Source organism: Malus domestica, chromosome 17 (assembly GCF_042453785.1).
Source record: "Malus domestica chromosome 17, GDT2T_hap1".
NCBI lineage: Eukaryota > Viridiplantae > Streptophyta > Magnoliopsida > Rosales > Rosaceae > Malus > Malus domestica.
The window spans coordinates 32,605,380-32,624,384 of record NC_091677.1 but is presented as its reverse complement, the minus strand read 5'-3'; the positions used below and the strand labels follow the sequence as shown (position 1 = coordinate 32,624,384).

At 39.7% G+C, this 19,005-nt stretch overlaps 2 protein-coding genes and 3 non-coding genes across 5 annotated transcripts; 3 read left to right on the top strand and 2 right to left on the bottom strand.

Annotated features, from left to right (window-relative positions):
* Nucleotides 1-585: 585 nt before the first annotated feature.
* On the top strand, nt 586-738 carry LOC139193918 (U4 spliceosomal RNA). Its single transcript, XR_011578460.1, has one exon. It is a non-coding gene; the product is annotated as a U4 spliceosomal RNA (small nuclear RNA).
* A 6,857-nt stretch (nt 739-7,595) lies between these two features.
* Nucleotides 7,596-7,791, top strand: LOC114822802 (U2 spliceosomal RNA). The gene has a single exon (XR_003770996.1). It is a non-coding gene; the product is annotated as a U2 spliceosomal RNA (small nuclear RNA).
* A 573-nt stretch (nt 7,792-8,364) lies between these two features.
* LOC103405844 (pentatricopeptide repeat-containing protein At2g41080) lies at nt 8,365-13,279 on the bottom strand. Its single transcript, XM_070816980.1, has 4 exons — nt 10,897-13,279; nt 10,036-10,352; nt 9,028-9,210; nt 8,365-8,855 (listed from the first exon to the last, which is right to left on the bottom strand). Exon 1 carries the CDS (start codon nt 12,925-12,927, stop codon nt 10,912-10,914), a length of 2,016 nt encoding a protein of 671 aa, XP_070673081.1. The 5' UTR covers nt 12,928-13,279; the 3' UTR covers nt 8,365-8,855; nt 9,028-9,210; nt 10,036-10,352; nt 10,897-10,911.
* LOC114822801 (U2 spliceosomal RNA) lies at nt 10,032-10,227 on the top strand. Its single transcript, XR_003770995.1, has one exon. It is a non-coding gene; the product is annotated as a U2 spliceosomal RNA (small nuclear RNA).
* Nucleotides 13,280-13,798: 519 nt separating the features above from the next.
* Nucleotides 13,799-17,268, bottom strand: LOC103426197 (ATP-dependent zinc metalloprotease FTSH 2, chloroplastic). The gene is made up of 4 exons (XM_070816979.1): nt 17,087-17,268; nt 14,807-16,311; nt 14,453-14,693; nt 13,799-14,307 (listed from the first exon to the last, which is right to left on the bottom strand). Exons 2-4 carry the CDS (start codon nt 16,309-16,311, stop codon nt 13,969-13,971), a joined length of 2,085 nt encoding a protein of 694 aa, XP_070673080.1. The 5' UTR covers nt 17,087-17,268; the 3' UTR covers nt 13,799-13,968.
* Between the last annotated feature and the right edge of the window lie 1,737 nt (nt 17,269-19,005).

Here is a 19,005-nt window from a genome sequence, read left to right as displayed (position 1 = left end):
TTAAGGACCTCTTTAAGTGTTTGGACCCAAATAAGGATTTTATTGGATTGTTCTTGCTTTGGGAACTCCGCCTTTGTAAGTTTATCTTACATTGCCGGTCCCAAGCCCGGATAAAGGAGGAGGGGGAGGACGTCAGGTAGTTGACAGCCGGCACTCCATGATTACGTCGAATCCTTATGAAAATGAATCCAGAACGAAATCGCGCTAAAGCTAGGGCGTCACCCGTAAGTGGCGCGCTGTGTGGCCCGAGCACAGTGATAAGTGAGCAAGGGTCGCTGTATCTCCATCGGCACCCGGATGCAGTGTTAAATGAGCAAGGGGGCTATAGAAACTTCTTTTCGAACGACTCCACTCAAAGTTGTTTGGGACATGACACAAAACCGAGCGCAATGGCGTTCTAGGATTCGTATAGCCGACCCCACTTAGTGGGAAAAGGCTTTGTTGTTGTTGTTGTTGTTGTTGTTGTTGTTGTTGTTGTTGTTGTTGTTGTTGTTGTTCTTGCTTTGGGAAATGAAATAGGCTTCGGGCAGCTGCTTCGTGTCCCACGTCGATAGGCTGTGGGACGCGAAAATAAACTAGAAAGACATCTTTGCGCTTGGGGCAATGACGTAGCTAATGAGGTTCTAACCGAGGCGCTTCTATTGCTGGTTGAAAACTATTTCCAAACTCTCTCTTAGGCTTTGGCTTAGCCTTGTGCTTTTGAGAATTTTTGGATGGGTTCTCTCTTTGGAGTGAGCTCTACAATATCTAGTTTTAAATTTTATTATATTCTTTCCAACAAGATTCCTTCTTGATTTTTTTGGTGAGAATTCTAGAAATTTGTGAATTACGTTTGTTCATCATATATTGTGCGGTTAGTCTTTTTCAAGTATGGTTTATGTGTATTTTTGAATAAAAATATTTAAAATAGTTTTTTACCGCACGATGTATAATAAATGAACATAATTCACAGATTCTCCTCAACTGTTTTTGTCGAAAGTGCTAAGTGCTTAATGGGTTTCGTCATTATGTGATGGATTAATCAATTGCTAGGTTGCTTCCGCAAGGCTAATCCTTACATTAATCAAAGTTCTGGCTCTATATAAAGAGTGGTGGACCGGATAGAACGGCTCATTAGGTTATGAATTTAGGATTTGTTATGTTAGGATTGGAAGGAATAGGTCGAGATATTTGGCAGCAAACACGTCAATTAGATTAGGATAGGTTGAGATACTTGTCTTGTGTTTGGTGTAAACAAATAAAAAAAAAGTCGTCCAACAACAACGATCTCAACATATCCCAGCAAGCATGGCATTCTGCCAGCAAGCATAATCTGCAACGAGATTACAACTACAATCACGACCCAGTGAAGATCAAGCATCAAACCACAACGATCGCGACCCACAACTAAGGTCAAACATCAATCCGTGATGTTATTTAGGCGCATTCAAACAATGGTTAGGACTTACTGCCTACACAACTAGATATGTCACATATCATATGTGGCAGCTACAAATTTAAATGTGTAATGCTAAAAGTTACGATGAATAACTTGTGTCTTTATGCCTTTTTTGGTAGAGGCCAGATTAAATAGGATAAGTGCAATTAAATTTAACATGAATTACGTTTCTTGTTTGGTTGAGTTAAGTATATCATGAGTTTGATATGGATCTCATAGCGAATAGAAAGAACTAAACCCCTAAAAGAAGGTCCCCCCCGTCCCTTCAACCCCAACCATCTGGAATTTTTGAACCACAATCCATAAACAATACATCAAGTAAAAAATTTGGTGGTTCTTCAAACTAAATTTGCTTCGCACCAACATTTACAATTTGAATTGAATCACCTCTAAAATGTACTCACCGGTAGTATGAATCTAGAAGAGAAACTTAACTTTAAGTATGAAAGTGTGAATTCCACGATACTTGAGAGTAATAAAGTAAAAATAATCCTATTTTTAAATGACTATGCAAGACTTTCATTTTCCGACGTGGACAAATCAACTAGTTATCACCAGAACCATAAGAACACCAACACAAACACAAACGCAATTAAACCTATATATTCATACGGTAATGGTTGGAAAACATATACATGTATATATATAATCCTCTTTAATTATTCAAGAAGAACAATTCCAAACCTATCGACATGAAGTTCAACAGTGACTAGTAACTAGTACTGATCGCAATTCTGCGGCAAAATCATTTGGAAGTGCTTTAAAAATAATTGAAAACGCTTTTAGTGAAAATAATTTCAAAACCAATTCTTAGTAAAAATACAAGTAAATTCTAGAAAAGCACTTGAAGTGCTTCCTAGAAGAAACACATAACTAGTGCTTTTTACGGGAAGCACTTCAAGTGTGTTTGAAACCCAAAAACATTTTCTCTAAAACCGTTTTTAGTCATTTTAAAGGCACTTCCAAAAAAATCCCTAATAGGAAAAACTTTAGGGTTGAAATTTTCATCCAAGAGAAGAGAATGCTATGTGGTTTTTATAAGAAATAACTCTGGTATTTTCATTTCTTAATGAATAAGGAATTACAACTGGTTTATATACACTTGTGAGAAATAGCTTAGTAACTAATTACACTTGGTTAACTGACTAATCTAGTAATTAGTTACATAGACGGTTGTAACAGACTTGTAACCAAAATACAACAAACTATATATGTGACTCTTTACACCCCCTCAAGCTGAACGGAGGAGAGCCGAGGGAAAGCTTGGATTGAAGGTATTGAAACCAAGCTTTAGAAAGAGATTTGTTGTGGATATCAGCAACTTGAAACTGAGTATTGAGATACTGCACTTGAAGCAGCTTGGCAAGAACTAGTTCACGGATGTCATGATAATCAATTTCCACGTGCTTTGTACGAGCATGAAAAACTGGATTTGAGGCCAGAGAAATAGCGGAATCATTATCACACCAAAGAGTGGGAATGGTAGTGAGTTGAAAAGCGACATCTCTGAAAACTTTACATATCCATGTGAGTTCAGCTGCCGTGTGCGCAAGGGAACGATATTCAGCCTCGGTAGAGGAACGAGCAACTGTATGTTGCTTTTTAGCACTCCAACTAATCAAGTTTCTGCCCAAATATATACAATAGCCACTGGTGGACCTACGATCAAACACACAACCTGCCCAATCAGCATCAGAGTAGGCAGTAAGATGCAAGGGACTCTTCTTAAACCACATCCCCTGATCAAATATACCTTTTAAGAACCTTAATATCCTTTTGACAGCTTGAAAATGTGAATCCCGTGGACAGTGAAAGAGCTGGCATACTTGATTCACATCAAAGGAAAGATCAGGTCTTGTCCAAGTGAGATACTGTAATGCCCCGACAATAGATCGGTATTCTTTAGGATCTGCTAAAAGATCTCCAGTATGATCAAGCTTCTGAGTTCCCAGAGGAGTAGAACAGGGCTTGCAACCTGCCATGTTGTCTTGACTAAAAGATCTAAAGCATATTTGCTTTGAGACAGGAAAATACCCTCATCGGATCGGTGAACTTCTAAGCCAAGGAAATAGTGTAAGGGTCCCAAGTCCTTAATTGGAAATAAGGAACTTAGTTGCTGAATAAATTGTTGACAGAGAGAGGTATTAGAACCAGTCACCAAGATATCATCCACATATACAAGGACTAGCACAGGGAATGGTTGAAGTTTCACAAACAAAGAACAATCAGATTGGGAGTTTGTGAAGCCAAGAGAGACCAAAGCTTGAAACAGCTTGTCATACCAAGCCCGAGGGGCTTGCTTCAATCCATAGAGAGATTTTTTGAGTTTACAGACATAAGAAGGATTGGAGGGATCAATGAAACCTGGGGGTTGTTGCATAAAAACATCTTCTTGGAGATTGCCATGGAGAAAAGCATTGCTGATGTCAAGTTGATGTAAAAACCAATCATATTGCACTGCCATTGTAAGGAGAATGCGAATAGTGACAGGTTTGGCAACCAGACCGAAAGTCTCCTTGAAATCAATACCCTCTTGTTGATGGAAACCCTTAGCAATAAGATGGGCTTTGTACCGATCAATAGAACCATCAGGTTTCCTTTTGATCCTGAAAACCCATTTGCAGCCGACCAAGTTTTGATGAGGAGAGGAGGTTACAAGAGTCCAAGTGCATGTGGATTGAAGAGCTTGAAATTCGTCAAGCATGACTTCATTCCAGTGATCATACTTAGAGGCTTGCAAATAAGTAGTAGGTACAAATGAATTAGAATCAATAGGATGCTTTGTGGCGGCTAACATTTTAAGCTTGAAAATTCCTGCTTTAGATCGAGTGAGCATTGGATGAGTGTTTGTAGGAACTGAGACTGTTGAAATTGAAGAAGTAGAATGCATCGGAGATGAAATGGAGGCTTGAGGTTGCTGTGTAGATTGTGTAGGTTGAGGTTGCTGTGTAGAATGCACCCGAGAAGAGCTTGAGCGTTAGCCTTGAGAGAATACTGAAGAAGGCTGTGTTGCAGGTGGACTTGATAGAGGAAATGGCAGGGAGAACTCAGGTGATGTAGTGGAGGGGACAGAGGAAGAACAATGTGAAGAGCTACTGTGATGAAATGGAAAATGATCTTCATTAAAGAGAACATGCTTTGAAATGTAGACTCTATTAGAAGACACATCTAAACACCGATAACCTTTGTGTTGAAGGCTATAACCGAGAAAGACACATGGTTTGCTTTTACCATCCAATTTTGATTGCATATATGGCTTGAGCCAAAGATAGCAATAGCAACCAAATACCTTTAACTTGGAATAATCATGAGGTTTTTTGAAAAGAATTTCCCATGGAGACTGAGAAGATCCAGAAAGAGGCATTCGATTGATAAGATACATTGTAGTAGAAAAGGCTTCTACCCAAAACTTGTGAGGAACTTTGGAAGCAACAAGAAGTGTCTGAGCAGTCTCAGTAAGATGTCTATGCTTGCGTTCCACACACCCATTTTGCTCAGGGGTGTGGGGATAACTGTACTGATGAGAAATACCATGTTGAAGCAAGAAGAAAGCAAAAGTAGAACCAGTGAACTCACCCTCTGAATCTGTTCGAAGAATCTTGATTTTATGGCCAAGTAAGTTTTCAACATATGCTTTGAAAATGACAAAAGTAGAGAAGACTTTAGACTTTTTTTGTAAAGGAAACATTCAACTGTATTTGCTATACTCATCCATAAAGAGTACATAGTACTTATAGCCACTAATTGATGAAACTGGACAGGGACCCCAGACATCACAATGAATTAAATCCAAACTATTTGATACAGGGGTAGTACTAAAAGAAAAGGGCAGTTTATGATTTTTTCCAATAGCACAATCTGCACAAAAAAACTGAACAGAAGCTGAAGTATGAGGAACAAGCTTATTTGTATGTAAAATCCTTCTGAGAATGGTTGTGGAAGGATGACCGAGTCGTTTGTGCCATTGTTGTAAGGATGCTTGAGTGTTAACAAGTGCAGAATATGAAGCTTGGAATGGCTGACCTTGCAGAGGATAGAAACCATCCCTAACCAGGCCACGAAAAAACATCTTCCTAATGGAACGGTCCTTGATGACAGAACCATCAGAATCAAGAGTTAAAGAGCAATAATTGTCTCTTAGAAACTAATACGCAGAGAGCAAATTGAATTGCATCATTGGCACATGAAGAACATTATTTAATCGAAATGCAGCATGTGGTGTTTGGAGAATAGAAGAACATGTATGATGGATTGGCATACCTTGGCCATCACTAGCATAAACCTTGTCTTCACCAGAGTACGAAATGAGGGAAGAGATAGTGGAGATATCATTGCTGACATGAGCAGTAGCACCAGAGTCCAGAAGCCATGTAGGCTGAGAAGAAGAGGCAGTAGAGGCACACATAGCATCAAGCTTGGCAGGTGGAATCTCTGCAGCAAATGCATGATTCATGTGAGCATAGCAGTCAAGAGCCTTATGATAAAAAGAATTGCATATTTGACAGGGAGACCGAGTTCCAGAAGAGCGATTAAATCCACCATAGTTGCTATTGTAATTACCAGTATTATGATGAAAGGAACCATTACCAGGGCCAGAGTTGTTATAATTGCCATGATAGTTGCCTCGACCTCTGTTGTTCTTCTGAAAATTGTTGCGGCCACGATTATTACGCTGGAAATTGGTGCGAGTGCTGTAGTTAAAATGTTGAACAACATATGCCTGTGAGGGAGGAGGCGTAGGTAATAGGCCTTGCTGGAGAGGCGGAGCTTGAGCAGCAAATGCTTGAAATGGTTTAGTGAGAGATGATGAATGAGCTTTCTTCTTTCCATGCATAAAGATCTCTTTGTTCATGAGTAATCCATGAAGTTCATCTAAGGAAGTAGATGAAATTCGAAGCATTATCGAATCAATGAAAGATTTGTAATCATTGGAGAGGCCATTTAGGGTAACAACAATGAGATCTGTTTCCGACACCGGTGCTCCGGCAGCCATAAGAGCATCATAGATGCTTTTGATACTCTGCAGATAATCAGAAATTGACAAATCGCCTTTTTGAATCCTATGAAGACGCGATCAGAGCTGGTGAATGTGCGCCGCCGAGACTCCGCCAAACTGCTGTTCAAGAATCTGCCATAATTCTCGAGATGAGGTGACGCCAATGGTGAACGGAATAAGATCTTCAGGGAGAGTGGAATTCAACCAGATTAGGATATTTTGATCCTTTTCAAACCAGATCTCGAAATCAGGATTAGGAATTGCAGAACTGCTACCGGATTGATTGAGAAGAACGGGCGATGAATATTTCTCCGATCTATCGATGATACCTGTAAGTTTGTAGCGTCAACAAATTGGAGCGAAAAGAGCTTTCCAGGCGAGATAATTGTCCCTCTTAAGCTTTGTAGGAACCATACAACTGATGTTTTGGATTGAAATTGGAGAAATCGAAGAATTAGGGTTTATCGGAGCTGAAATTGAGGAAAGAGGAGTGGGATTCTGAGCGAAAACTTCTGGATTTGCAGGCGAAGAGGTAGAAGACGCCATTGTCGATCAAGGATTTGCAGGGAGAAAACGAATTTGGGAAGAAAAATCAAAGATTGCAAAGGAAGCTAGGATCGGTGCGTGAGCAGAGAGACGAGTGATACCATATAGGAAATAATTCTGGTATTTTCATTTCTTAATGAATAAGGAATTACAACTGGTTTATATACACTTGTGAGAAATAGCTTAGTAACTAATTACACTTGGTTAACTGACTAATTTAGTAATTAGTTACATAGACGGTTGTAACAGACTTGTAACCAAAATACAACAAACTATATATGTGACTCTTTAGTTTTACAAGAAAATGTATTATTTTCTTTCAATCCTCATCCTTTCGAGTTTAAAAAGACCCTCAATTGGTTCAAACTTGAGCTGACAACTCCCTTTGATTTGAACATAGTTTCAAATCTTCCTCTCGTCCTCCAATTTGGTCTGTTTTAATGCCACAAAGAATAAAATAATTGTAAAAGTACGGGCAGTGGGCACCAAGACTTAAAACAACAAAGACAAAGTGATAGGCATACTGCATACAGGTTTTATATCCCACATCCGCTGGTGGAAGAAGTACGTTAGTGAAGTGGCATATAAAAACACAAGCCAAACTTAAAGAAAAGCATACCTTTCTCGGCCTTTTGGCTAAGATCAAGTGTAGTATCTGTTCTTATCAGTTTAATATCTGATACGTGAATCAATGGTCCACACGATATTAAATTAATTTTTTTAGGGAGAGAGTCCATCACAATAGCTTGCTATTGGGGCTCTTGAACGTTGCCCAAGTGTTGCACTATAGCATGGGCCTGGCGCATCCCACCAAATCTAGTTAAAATTTTCAAGCTTTCACTCTTCAATGGTCCAATATGTTAAGAAGTAGAACGGTTTTGAGGTTTTTAGGAGATTACAATGGTTGTGGCTCAAACACTAGTTTTGGGAGCATCTCCAGTTGTCTTTTATCCATCAATTCCATTCAATATTTCACACAAATCACAAGCTTTCTATCATAAAGTCACTTCTAACACTTAAAATGTATGAGAAAGTGACAAGCTTTCCATCATAAAGTCACTTCTAACACTTAAAATGTCTGAGAAAGTGAGGAGGGGTGTCATATTAGAGCATCTCCAATGAGAGACTAGATAATAGGGTATTCACCACTATTGTTAAGAACCTCTTTAGGATATCTCCAATGGGAGACTTCATAATATGGTATTCACCACTATTGTTAAGAACTTCTTTAGGACTCAACAAGTATATTCGAGTCGTTAACAAAGTATTTACCTCATTGAAAGAGTCCCTACAATGAATCCCCAAACAAATATAAAGAGGAAAAAAAGATTGGGAGTTTGAAAAGTAGCTCTTCGATCTCCAACAACCAAAAAAGAAAACCATATGAAACAATTTAAGCTGTTGATTTTAAAAGAACCAAAAAGAAAAGATAGATAACAAGTGCATTGTGGGGCTAGCATTTTCGCTGCGCTTTGCAGCTTCAACATTCACGTGGGTTCAAGCCCACTTTCTCTAATTCTTCAAACTGGGTACACCATTTATGAGTCCTTATCCGCATCCTTACATTTGAGGATTTTTATAGGAATTCCGACGAGTCCCTATACTTTCCTATACTTTAGGGACTTCTTTTTCGGCCCATTGGAAGCCTTATGTCCCTAAATATGAGGTTTATACGGTGGTAGGAACTCACCCTTGCCCTGGCCTCTCTTTTGTCACCTCCGGCCACCAGCTTGAGAGTTCGGTGGCATGTCTCTCCCATTCCGGCAAGAAATCCAGGGGATCCGCTCATTCGGGTCAGCACTTGGCTCTCACCACTTATAATTATCTTGGACAACCCAAAAACATTTCAACAATTTTGTGGGAGCTCGATCATAACTGCAACCCACTTTTACAAAATCGATTAGATAACCCAATTTTCCAAAAGTTTAAGTATCGAACTATTCCATGATGTGTTAAGAAAAAGAAATTAACAAATGGATGAATGCATATATGAAAAGAAAAAAAAGAAAAAAAAAAAGGAGATTGGAGGGTACATGATAAAGCATACCTTTCTCGGCCTCTCTTTCGTCACCTCCGGCCACCAGCTTGAGAGTTCGGTGGCATGTTTCTCCCATTCCGGCAAGAAATCCAGGGGATCCGCTCATTCGGGTCAGCACTTGGCTCTCACCACTTATAATTATCTTGGACAACCCATAAACATTTCAACAATTTTGTGGGAGCTCGATCATAACTACAACCCATTTTTACAAAATCGATTAGATAACCCAATTTTCCAAAAGTTTAAGTATCGAACTATTCCATGATGTGTTCAGAAAAAGAAATTAACAAATGGATGAATGCATATATGAAAAAAAAAAAGAATAAAAAAAAAGGAGATTGGAGGGTATATGATATGCAAACTACTACTCTGCCGACGCAAAAGCGTGAATACAACAAGTAACGCAGATAAAACAAAAAAAAAAAGGGTCTTTCCTCCAATTTTTTTCTGTTATCTAGAGCCAGGTTATACACATGAGCAACATATATATTTTATAGCAATATGCGAATAACATGATTCTGATACCATGATAGAAGCCACTTTTAAACGATTATGCAAAATTTTCATTCTCCGATGTGGGACAATTCAGCTCATTGTAACTACAACCATAAAGATGACAAGACAAATACAAACGATAATTAAACACAACCCGAACACTGTCCCAACTTTATGGGAGATTCTATCAAGATTCCAGGGTTGAGCTAGCAACCCACTACTATTCACACCAATACTGTCCCAATTATATAAAGTTAGGTCAAAATTTCATTCACAATTTTATATCTAGTAATATGGAGATACAACTCTTGTAGGACAAGGAAACAAAACCCTAATCTAATAAAAAATACAATCCTATAAAGACATAAAATAAATACATTCATATTTTAATTTCACTCACTCAACATATGACTTTTATAAGTGATAGGCATGCATGTTTTATGTCCCATATCGACCACTGGGGACAAGTATGTTTCTGAAGTGGCCAATATAAACACAAGCCAAACTTGAGATAAGGCATACCTTTCTCGGCCTTTTGGCTAAGATCAAGTGTAGTATCTGTTCTTATCAGTTTAATATCTGATACGTGGACCAATGGTCCACACGATATTAAATTAATTTCTTTAGGGAGAGAGTCCATCACAATAGCTTGCTATTGGGGCTCTTGAGCGTTGCCCAAGCGTTGCACTACAGCATGGGCCCGGCGCATCCCACCAAACATAGTTTAAACTTATACAAAGAACCGTTAATCCCAATCAACCTTGCAATATTAAAATGGCGAACGCAGAGCTAAAGCCTCCACTGCCTTTTTCTTTCTAGAAAGCTTCTGTTGCAACAACCTGCACAAGCATATGAATGAAATCCAGTGCGATGTATGGAATGTATGACAAAGGTGGAGTGTTGCCCCGGGACGAGAATTCGAAGAACTCACTCAACATTTGGTTCCTTGGCAACACAAAGAATATGAAACCAGTAAATGAAGGACGGAGGGAAAACTAAAACCACTAGATACTATTGCAATGACCGATACAAATACAAACCCTGACACTAAGGATTTTTCGTTGTATTGGACTCGGGTTATGTATATTAAACACCATGATTTATTTAAGGCATTCCAATCCGTGCGCACACTATGGCTCTGCCTCTTGTAACAGAATGCTGGATGCAGTTAGACAGAGATAGGGGTCAAGACTTACAGTTAAACCTTCCATCTCTGAAAAGTATATGAATACTTATCCTAGAACGTTTGAGCAAACAAACGAAACAAAGTGCTGTTAGCTGAAGAAAAAGGAACTATTGACGCAACACCAAATCCTCAGATTAATCTGTTATAAAATGAAAGGAAAAGTCCAAACATTTATATATCAGATGAAGAACACTTACTTGTATAACCTTCCTTTACCAGTAATCTCCACAAGAACAATTCCCATCTTTAAAGTGATGAAATCTACTAGCATCACGTACAATAATCTCTCGGTTTTTTATTAGAGATATGTACTTAATAGCAACATGACAATCAGTGCAAACACGCAAATTCTTCATCACCCTTACTGGTGCACCCTCAGGAGTGTTCATTAAGGCGAAAGCGATTGCCAACTTCTCACTATGGTGTGCCAAGTTATATTCTTTCTCCTCGTTATCCATATCATGCAAAACAGAGCCGATATCAGGCACATAACCATGCAACTTCAACTCTGATGTTAGCTCTTTAAGATACAAATCAATCTCTCTAGATTGGGGGTGCGATTTATCACCGATGCAGAACTGGTGAATTTGATTTTTAATTTCCAGCCAGCTTATACCTGGCTCCTTCTTGACCTTTCTATCTCTCATCGTTTTTCTCATCTCAGAAACATCATGCCACCTTCGAGCTAAAGCATGGATGTTCGAGAGTAGCACATAGGACGCTGAGTCCTGTGGATCTTGCCTAATAACTTCTTCAGCAATCCTTCTTGCCATGTCTGCGTTCTTGTGGATTTTACATGCAGATAACAAAGTTTTCCAAATGATAGCATCTGCTTTGACAGGCATTGATCGTATCATTGCCTCGGCTTCCTCCAAACAGCCAGATCGGCCAAGCAGGTCAACCACACATGTATAGTGTTCTAATTTAGGATGAAGTCCATACTTTTCGACCATAGAGTTGAATAACTCAAGTCCTTTGTCCTTCAACCCGCAATGACTGCACACATAAAGCAAACTCAAGAAAGTAACATCATTTGTCTCCAATTCTTCCTGCTTCATCTCCTCAAACAGCTTAATGGCGTTCTCTCCTCGTCCATGAAACCCATAGGCAGAAATCATAGAACTCCACATTACAGCATCTCCACATTCACTTTCCATGAAAGCTTTCAGAGAATCATCAAGACACCCACATCTCGAATACATGCTAATTAACGAACTAATCACCGCAACAACTGTGCTAGCCCCAGCTTTAATTGCTTCGGCATGAATTTGCTGACCCTGTCCAAGTGTTGCCAATTCCGCACACGAACTAATAACACTAACAAAAGTGACCTTATCAGGCCTGAATCCAGCAATTTTCATCAAGTTATACTGATCCAACACTCCCTCGAGATGCCCATTTTGAGCTTTTCCCGCAATAATAGTATTCCAAGCAACCACACTGCGAATTGGCATCGATGTAATCACTTTTTCTCCTTCCACCAAGCTACCCGACTTCATATACATATGAGCCAAAGAGCTCCCAACGACCAAATTAAACTCAAACCCGCATTTCATCACATAAGCGTGAACCTGACGCCCGGCACACAATGTTCTCAAACCAGCACAACCCCTCAGAACACTGCCCAAAGTGTACTCATCGGGTAAAAACCCGAACTCGTGCATCTCAGAAAACAGACTCAGCCCCTCTTCGTTAAATTCAAACTGCGTCAACCCCGTGACCATGGCATTCCACGTAGCCACATTTCTCTCAGGCATTTCATCAAACACCTTCTGGGCACTTTCCAAATCACCCTTCTGCACGTACCCATTGATCAAAATGTTGCAAGACATTGTGTTTCTCCTGGGGAGATGACCAAACAAGGTTAAAGCGGCATCCAAGTCTCCGACTTTGGAGTACAAGTTGAGGAGGTGATTGGATACGAACTTGTCTGCGGAACACCCAGATGTGACAATCAAAGAATGGAGCTGTTTTGCTAAAGAGAGGGACTTGCTGGGGATGCATGCTTTGAGGAGGTGTGAGAAGAGAGATGGGTCTGACCATATCTGAGATTTGAACCCCTCAAATGCTTGTTTGATGTGTCCTTTGGAGCAGAGGTTTGTGAATTGTTCTGTGGCGGCGGCGGGGATGGTCGAGTCTCCTACAACTTTGGAGGTGGCGGAGGACAGAAAGCGTGGGGATGGAATGTCCAGGGTGTTGAGTAGGGAGTAGAAAAACGACTTGCCCATACATCTGGTTCGCCGTGGCGGGTTCTGTTGAAAACAAGCAAGGAATTTTTATGTTACTAACTTACCATGTGGTGGTGCCCTTGTGTAAAATTTGAATTTAGGTCGGTACGGACACTAGTTGGTTCGTTGTCAGGTATTCTCCGGAGTTGGCACTGCTCCTTGTTAAAGAGTATCTTCCTGCTCATTATATTGCAGGTTTTGTGCGTAAAATTTCTCAGACGCTAATTTGCTTAAGTGTTTGGCTTTTTCATCATGCATGTAGTTTCCTTGACTTTGAAGTGTCATCTCAATCTTTTGAGTGTGGGTGTGGATGATTTCAAAAGTTGAACGCCTTTTTTTGCTTATTCTTTGACATGTCTCACCGTCAAATCTACTAATACGACTATAACTAGTTTGGCCAAGTTGGCTTTTATATTTTGTTGAAATTACTTTAGATTAATGACCTCTTAGATGTAATCTTGAATGTCCAATTTGATATTTCTATTTTTTCTTAATTTTATAATAAAATTGTTGTCATTTCATCATATAATATAATAGTTGTTTCTCCTTCTATTCTTTCCTTTTATTTTTTCTAAACTATTATAACATGTATGAATAGTAATATCATCAAACTGTTTTTGCTGGTGTCAGACTGTGATATACACATACAAGCTCTAATTTTATGTGCAAATTGTTCTGCCCATGTCTTAAATGGCTTTTTTTTTGGCAAGAGATAGCGATAATAGTTTAAAGTTTTAGTTGTTAGGAAAGGGGGGGATCAGTAAAAATCGAACTTGCATCAAAGTGCACAGACATAATTGTTTTCCGTCACTGCAGTAAGCGCCATCTGCATGTCTTAGTTTGTTTCAACGGAGTTTACAAATTCCAGTAGTAGAGATTAAAAATCAGGAGGGACTTTCATAGAAGAAACCAAAGGCCCAAGTATATTTGGTCATCAAATTACAGTACTTTACATGTGATTTAAAAAAATAACAGCTTTTATACATTTTTACCAGTTTTAGAAGTTTAACCAAGTGTTGATGACGGTATGAGTTACACTATCTAAACAGCCACTGGTGTTGGAACTGCAGCAGGGACCCGGTTTTCAACTGGGATTTCAACGAATTCGGACAAGATTGCCCGGAATTCATCTCCGGTCATTGTTTCCTTCTCAAGAAGGACCTCCACGATCTTGTCAATGGCTTCGCGGTTGTTTCTTATGTGAGTCAACGCAATCTCATATGCTTCATCCGATAATCTCTTAATAGCTGAATCAATGTCTTCAGCAAGCTTTTCTGACATTGAGTTCCTTGCCATCATTCTCATAATGACATCACCGCTCTGAGACGCGTCCATCAATGACCACGGTCCAATATCAGACATTCCGAAGGTGGTAACCATCTGCAACAATGCCAATTAAGTTTCTCAGTATGACAGAGCTAATAGTTTCATGTCATGTCACATTTAATAACACCAAGGATCACAGTAATCTGTGTCATCTGACGGTTTAAATTTCTATGAGAAGATAATGAATATGTTCAATTACCTGTTTGGCCAAACCAGTGATCTGCTGCAAATCACCAGCTGCACCTGTTGTCACCTCAGGCTCACCAAAGATCACTTCCTCTGCAGCTCTACCACCAAGCCCGCCAACAATTCTTGCAAATAACTGCTGCTTGGAGATCAAGGTAGGATCATCTGCAGGAATAAACCACGTAAGACCCCGAGCCTGACCACGAGGGACTAATGTCACCTTTTGGACAGCATCATGCCCTGGAGTCAATGTCCTGCATTGAGGAGAATACAAAACATTATTTGGGTTATTTAAGTTTCTGCTTCTACAATTTTAGTTATTTGAGCTTCATAAGAACAACCAATAAAAGACTAAAGTATCACTTACCCACATATGGCGTGCCCAACTTCGTGATATGCCACCAGACTTTTACTCTTTCCATCTGTCATTACTGTTCCTTCCATTCCAGCCACTATTCTATCAATCGAATCATCAATCTCTTTAGATGAAATTGCTGACTTCCCACGTCGACCAGCCAATATAGCTGCTTCATTAAGGAGGTTTGCGAGATCTGCCCCACTGAAGCCAGGTGTTCTCATGGCTACAACATCAAGAGAAACAGTTCCATCAAACTTCTTATTGCTAGCATGAACCTTTAAGATCTCTGTTCTTCCTCGTATGTCTGGGACATCAACAGACACCTGCCTGTCAAACCGGCCTGGCCTCAATAAGGCAGAGTCAAGAATGTCTGCCCTGTTAGTCGCTGCAACCACGATAATACCAGTGTTGCCTTCAAAACCATCCATTTCTGTCAAAAGCTGATTAAGGGTTTGTTCCCTTTCATCGTTCCCTCCTCCAATTCCAGTTCCTCTTTGCCGTCCAACAGCGTCAATTTCATCAACAAATACAATGCAAGGTGCATTCTCCTTGGCCTTCTTAAAAAGATCACGAACTCGGGAAGCACCAACACCAACAAACATTTCAACAAATTCAGAACCTGAGATGGAGAAAAATGGAACACCCGCTTCACCAGCAATTGCCTTTGCTAGCAGAGTCTTTCCGGTTCCTGGAGGGCCAACAAGAAGAACCCCTTTAGGAATTCGAGCCCCAACAGCTGTGAACCTCTCAGGCTTCTTTAAGAATTCGACCACCTCCACGAAATCTTGCTTGGCTTCATCTACCCCAGCAACATCATCGAAAGTCACTCCGGTGTTTGGTTCCATTTGGAACTTGGCTTTAGACTGACCAAATTGTAGAGGAAATCCAGGCCCACCTGGACCACCCATGCCTCCAGATGAACGCCTTGAGAGTAGGAACAAGCCTCCAATTAAAATTAGTGGGAAAGCAAGATTTCCAATCAGGTTAAATAAAAGAGAGCCTGAGTCTTCTTGAGCATTATGTGCAGCAAAGTCGATATTCTTTTCCCTGAACTTCTGGAGGAGCTCTTGGCTTAGTCCCGGAAGTTGAACACGAACTCGCTGCAATCGGTTCCCTAACTCAGGAGAAACAGCCTCAACAATAGCTATGGTTCCATTCTCAAACAAATCAACTTTAGTCACCCTGCCTTTGTCCAGATACTCCAAGAACCTGGAATAAGACATCCTTGAAGAAGAGACGCCCTGATCATCGGCGGCCAAAGCATTCCCTGCTCCAAGTAAAGCTGGTGCTCCTATTCCCACATTCCCAAGCAACAACTTCAGAAAGCCTCTTCTTCCCTCGTTTTGCCTTTGGTCTAGCGACGCCTTTGTGAGAACTGTTTTTGTCACTTTACCCAAGGATGGAAGAGCTGAAGGGTGCAAGAGATGCCTGCCACAAAAGTCCTTGCTCAAATTTGTCTTAGTACCGCGGGTAGATAACCCATTCCCCACAAGGCATGCTGATGATGCTGCCATCTGTAAGTACGATAACAAAAGGCACTTGCAAGTTTAAATGCCAAATCACAGATTACTGGAAACGAAATTGAGTAATTCAACAACCTATGCAGAAGAACAAAAGATCGGAGTATAAAGGAAATATGAGACCAGCTTAATATTTGATTGCATCTCAGTCCCGAAAAAAGTAGCTAAAACAAATAATTACTCGGAGCTCATTTGTTTCAAAAACAAAAAATTGGATTCAAGACGGATACCAAGCAGGCCCTAAATTTATCGAATCTCAATTCCTACCATCCTAACGATCTTAAGCCAAAAATGTCACATAAATAAACATTACAAATTAGAGTAATTCAACATTTAACAGAACAAGATGAATGAACATCAAGATCTTCACTCATACTGCAATAGTGAAGCAACTTCTACCGCCTTTTTACCCAACACATGCAATTCTTTTCAGTTAATATTTTCAGAAAATCCATTCAACCAAAAGCAAAAAATAAAAATAAAAAGCAATCAGGTGACATGAACTGATGGAGTGTTAACAAAGACGCAACTTTCTGGTTCAATAAATTCACAAAATAATGCAAATAAAAACTTAATCATTGAAAAATCATAGCTTTCTTCGAGAAGCAAGCATCCAGTTGACATTTACAGCAGCAAAAAATCCCATTGAGGAAAAGCACATCAAACACATGTCTAGATTTTGTTTGTTTTCCAAGTACAACCATGAAGACAGAGATACACAAAAACACAGAACAGAACCACACAGCAGAAGAGGGAGAGAAGCGCGTACCTTGAAAAATGGAGGATTTTTGTGAGGGAAAGGATGGGGATTTTAGGAAGGGGCGAGCAAGATAAATAGCTCGAATGATTGGGGATGCCAAATGGGATTTTTGAAGAAGTGGATGTGGTTTCAGAGCAGCGTACGTGGCTTATCGTTAGTGAGTAGGAGGACTTGGAAGTCGTTTAAGTTTTTTACTTTTTTATTTTATGTTTTTTCTAAGGCTAGGGATCTGAAAATGCACGTCACTCAACTCTAGCAGATACTCGGTAGTAAAAAACGGATTACGAAGTTTTCTTAAATATAAAAACTGAAGATTTTGGGTTCAAAATCTGTTGTTGATGTAGAAGCCAAACATCTGGCCAGCAGAAGGCTGAAATGTCTCTGTCAGTCTTTCCGCTTTAAAAAATGATGGATAACCGTAGCTTGCCACCAGTTATCCTCCTTTAATAAATAAAAAAAAATCTCTAGCAAATATGACCATAACGCTTTAGCATAAATAAATTATGTTTATGTGTTCTGGTACAAATTTAATCCTTATTGATTAATTTCTATTAACAATTAATAATTTAATTCATTAACATTATTATTTGTCAAAAAAAAAAAAACCTTTTAACAAAAATGAAAAAAGAGATCACGTCACTCACTTCAATTACCACGTGGACTGGACACAATCAGAGATTCAAACCTTTTTACTAACATTTTCTCACTCTCCAACTATTCTTCTTGTTGAAGTGGTGCGTGTCTACTTCAATCTCAAGAGGATTGAATGCCCAAACGTTTTTTGTACGAACGTATGAACTTATATTACTTTCAATTATATTTTGATATTTATTGGGAAAATAAATAATTAATCAAGACTTTACACGAATTTAAATTAATTCTCCCGCCATGCTAAGCAAGGAAATATATCACACATGCCAAATACGGAAATATATTACGTCATGCTAAGAATATTCCTTTAAACTCGACACGTACCAAACTCACATAACCCAATACATGTGGTTGCACAGAGCTTGCTAGAGTGATTGAGGTGTGAAAGGTTACAAGGGTCCACAAGGCCCATGTAAACTCTTCAACAATGGAGGCTTTGGTCTATTTGGGAGCACCAAACTCCAAGCCCATTACTTGGAGTAAACAAATGCCAAGTGAGCAAATTGAAAAAAATTGAGGTTCCACCATAAAATCAATTGGTAATATGAGAAGTAGTCCAACTTCTTATAAGCCCATGCAAGGTCCATCCTCTCATCAATGTGGGACTCATTCTCAACACGTCCCATCAGGTGTGGCAAATTTTCGAACTTATCAATGTAGAATTCATTCTCAACATACCCCACAACGGGGTGACATGGAGTACATGTCACCGTTTGACTTCACACATGGGACGACCTGCTCTGATACCATTAAGAAAGTTAAGGTTCCACTATAAAACCAATTGACAATATGAGGAGTAGCTCAACCTCTTATAAGCTCATGCAAGATATCTTATCCTATCAATGTGAGACTCATTCTCAACACAAATGAGATACTTTTCAACACCTTATTTGACAGTGACCTAACCTCAACAACCCATCACCCTATTCCTACACCAAGGCCCTGTTTGTTTGGGCTCATAGACAGGAGTAGCCAAGATTGGCTTAACTTTTGTCATAGTCCCTTGTTTGACGCTATTGAAGGATTATCTTTAATGAGACTAGGTGAGATTCGCTTTCACTAAAAGCTTCACTGCTAATACCGTTTGAAAGGTCCATATTACCAATCCTTAGCAATCATGTGGTTCCCCATCTGTGGTGACCTAGCTTGCCTACCATCACCACGACCTCTCATTCCAACTCTCAATCCCCTCCCAATTCCTTCTCCTAAGATTTCACCGGAACCCTGTGCACTCCCAGTATCTTGCCTTCGCACCCTCCCCTCCCTTTTTCTCAACG

Coding starts and splice junctions, on each gene's coding strand:
- LOC103405844 (XM_070816980.1), bottom strand. CDS start 12,927: ATGGGCAAGTCGTTTTTCTACTCCCTACTCAACACCCTGGACATTCCA.
- LOC103426197 (XM_070816979.1), bottom strand. CDS start 16,311: ATGGCAGCATCATCAGCATGCCTTGTGGGGAATGGGTTATCTACCCGC. Junction 14,694..14,806: donor GTTGGGCACGCCATATGTGG/GTAAGTGATACT, acceptor TCCTCAATGCAG/GACATTGACTCCAGGGCATG. Junction 14,308..14,452: donor TCACTGGTTTGGCCAAACAG/GTAATTGAACAT, acceptor GCATTGTTGCAG/ATGGTTACCACCTTCGGAAT.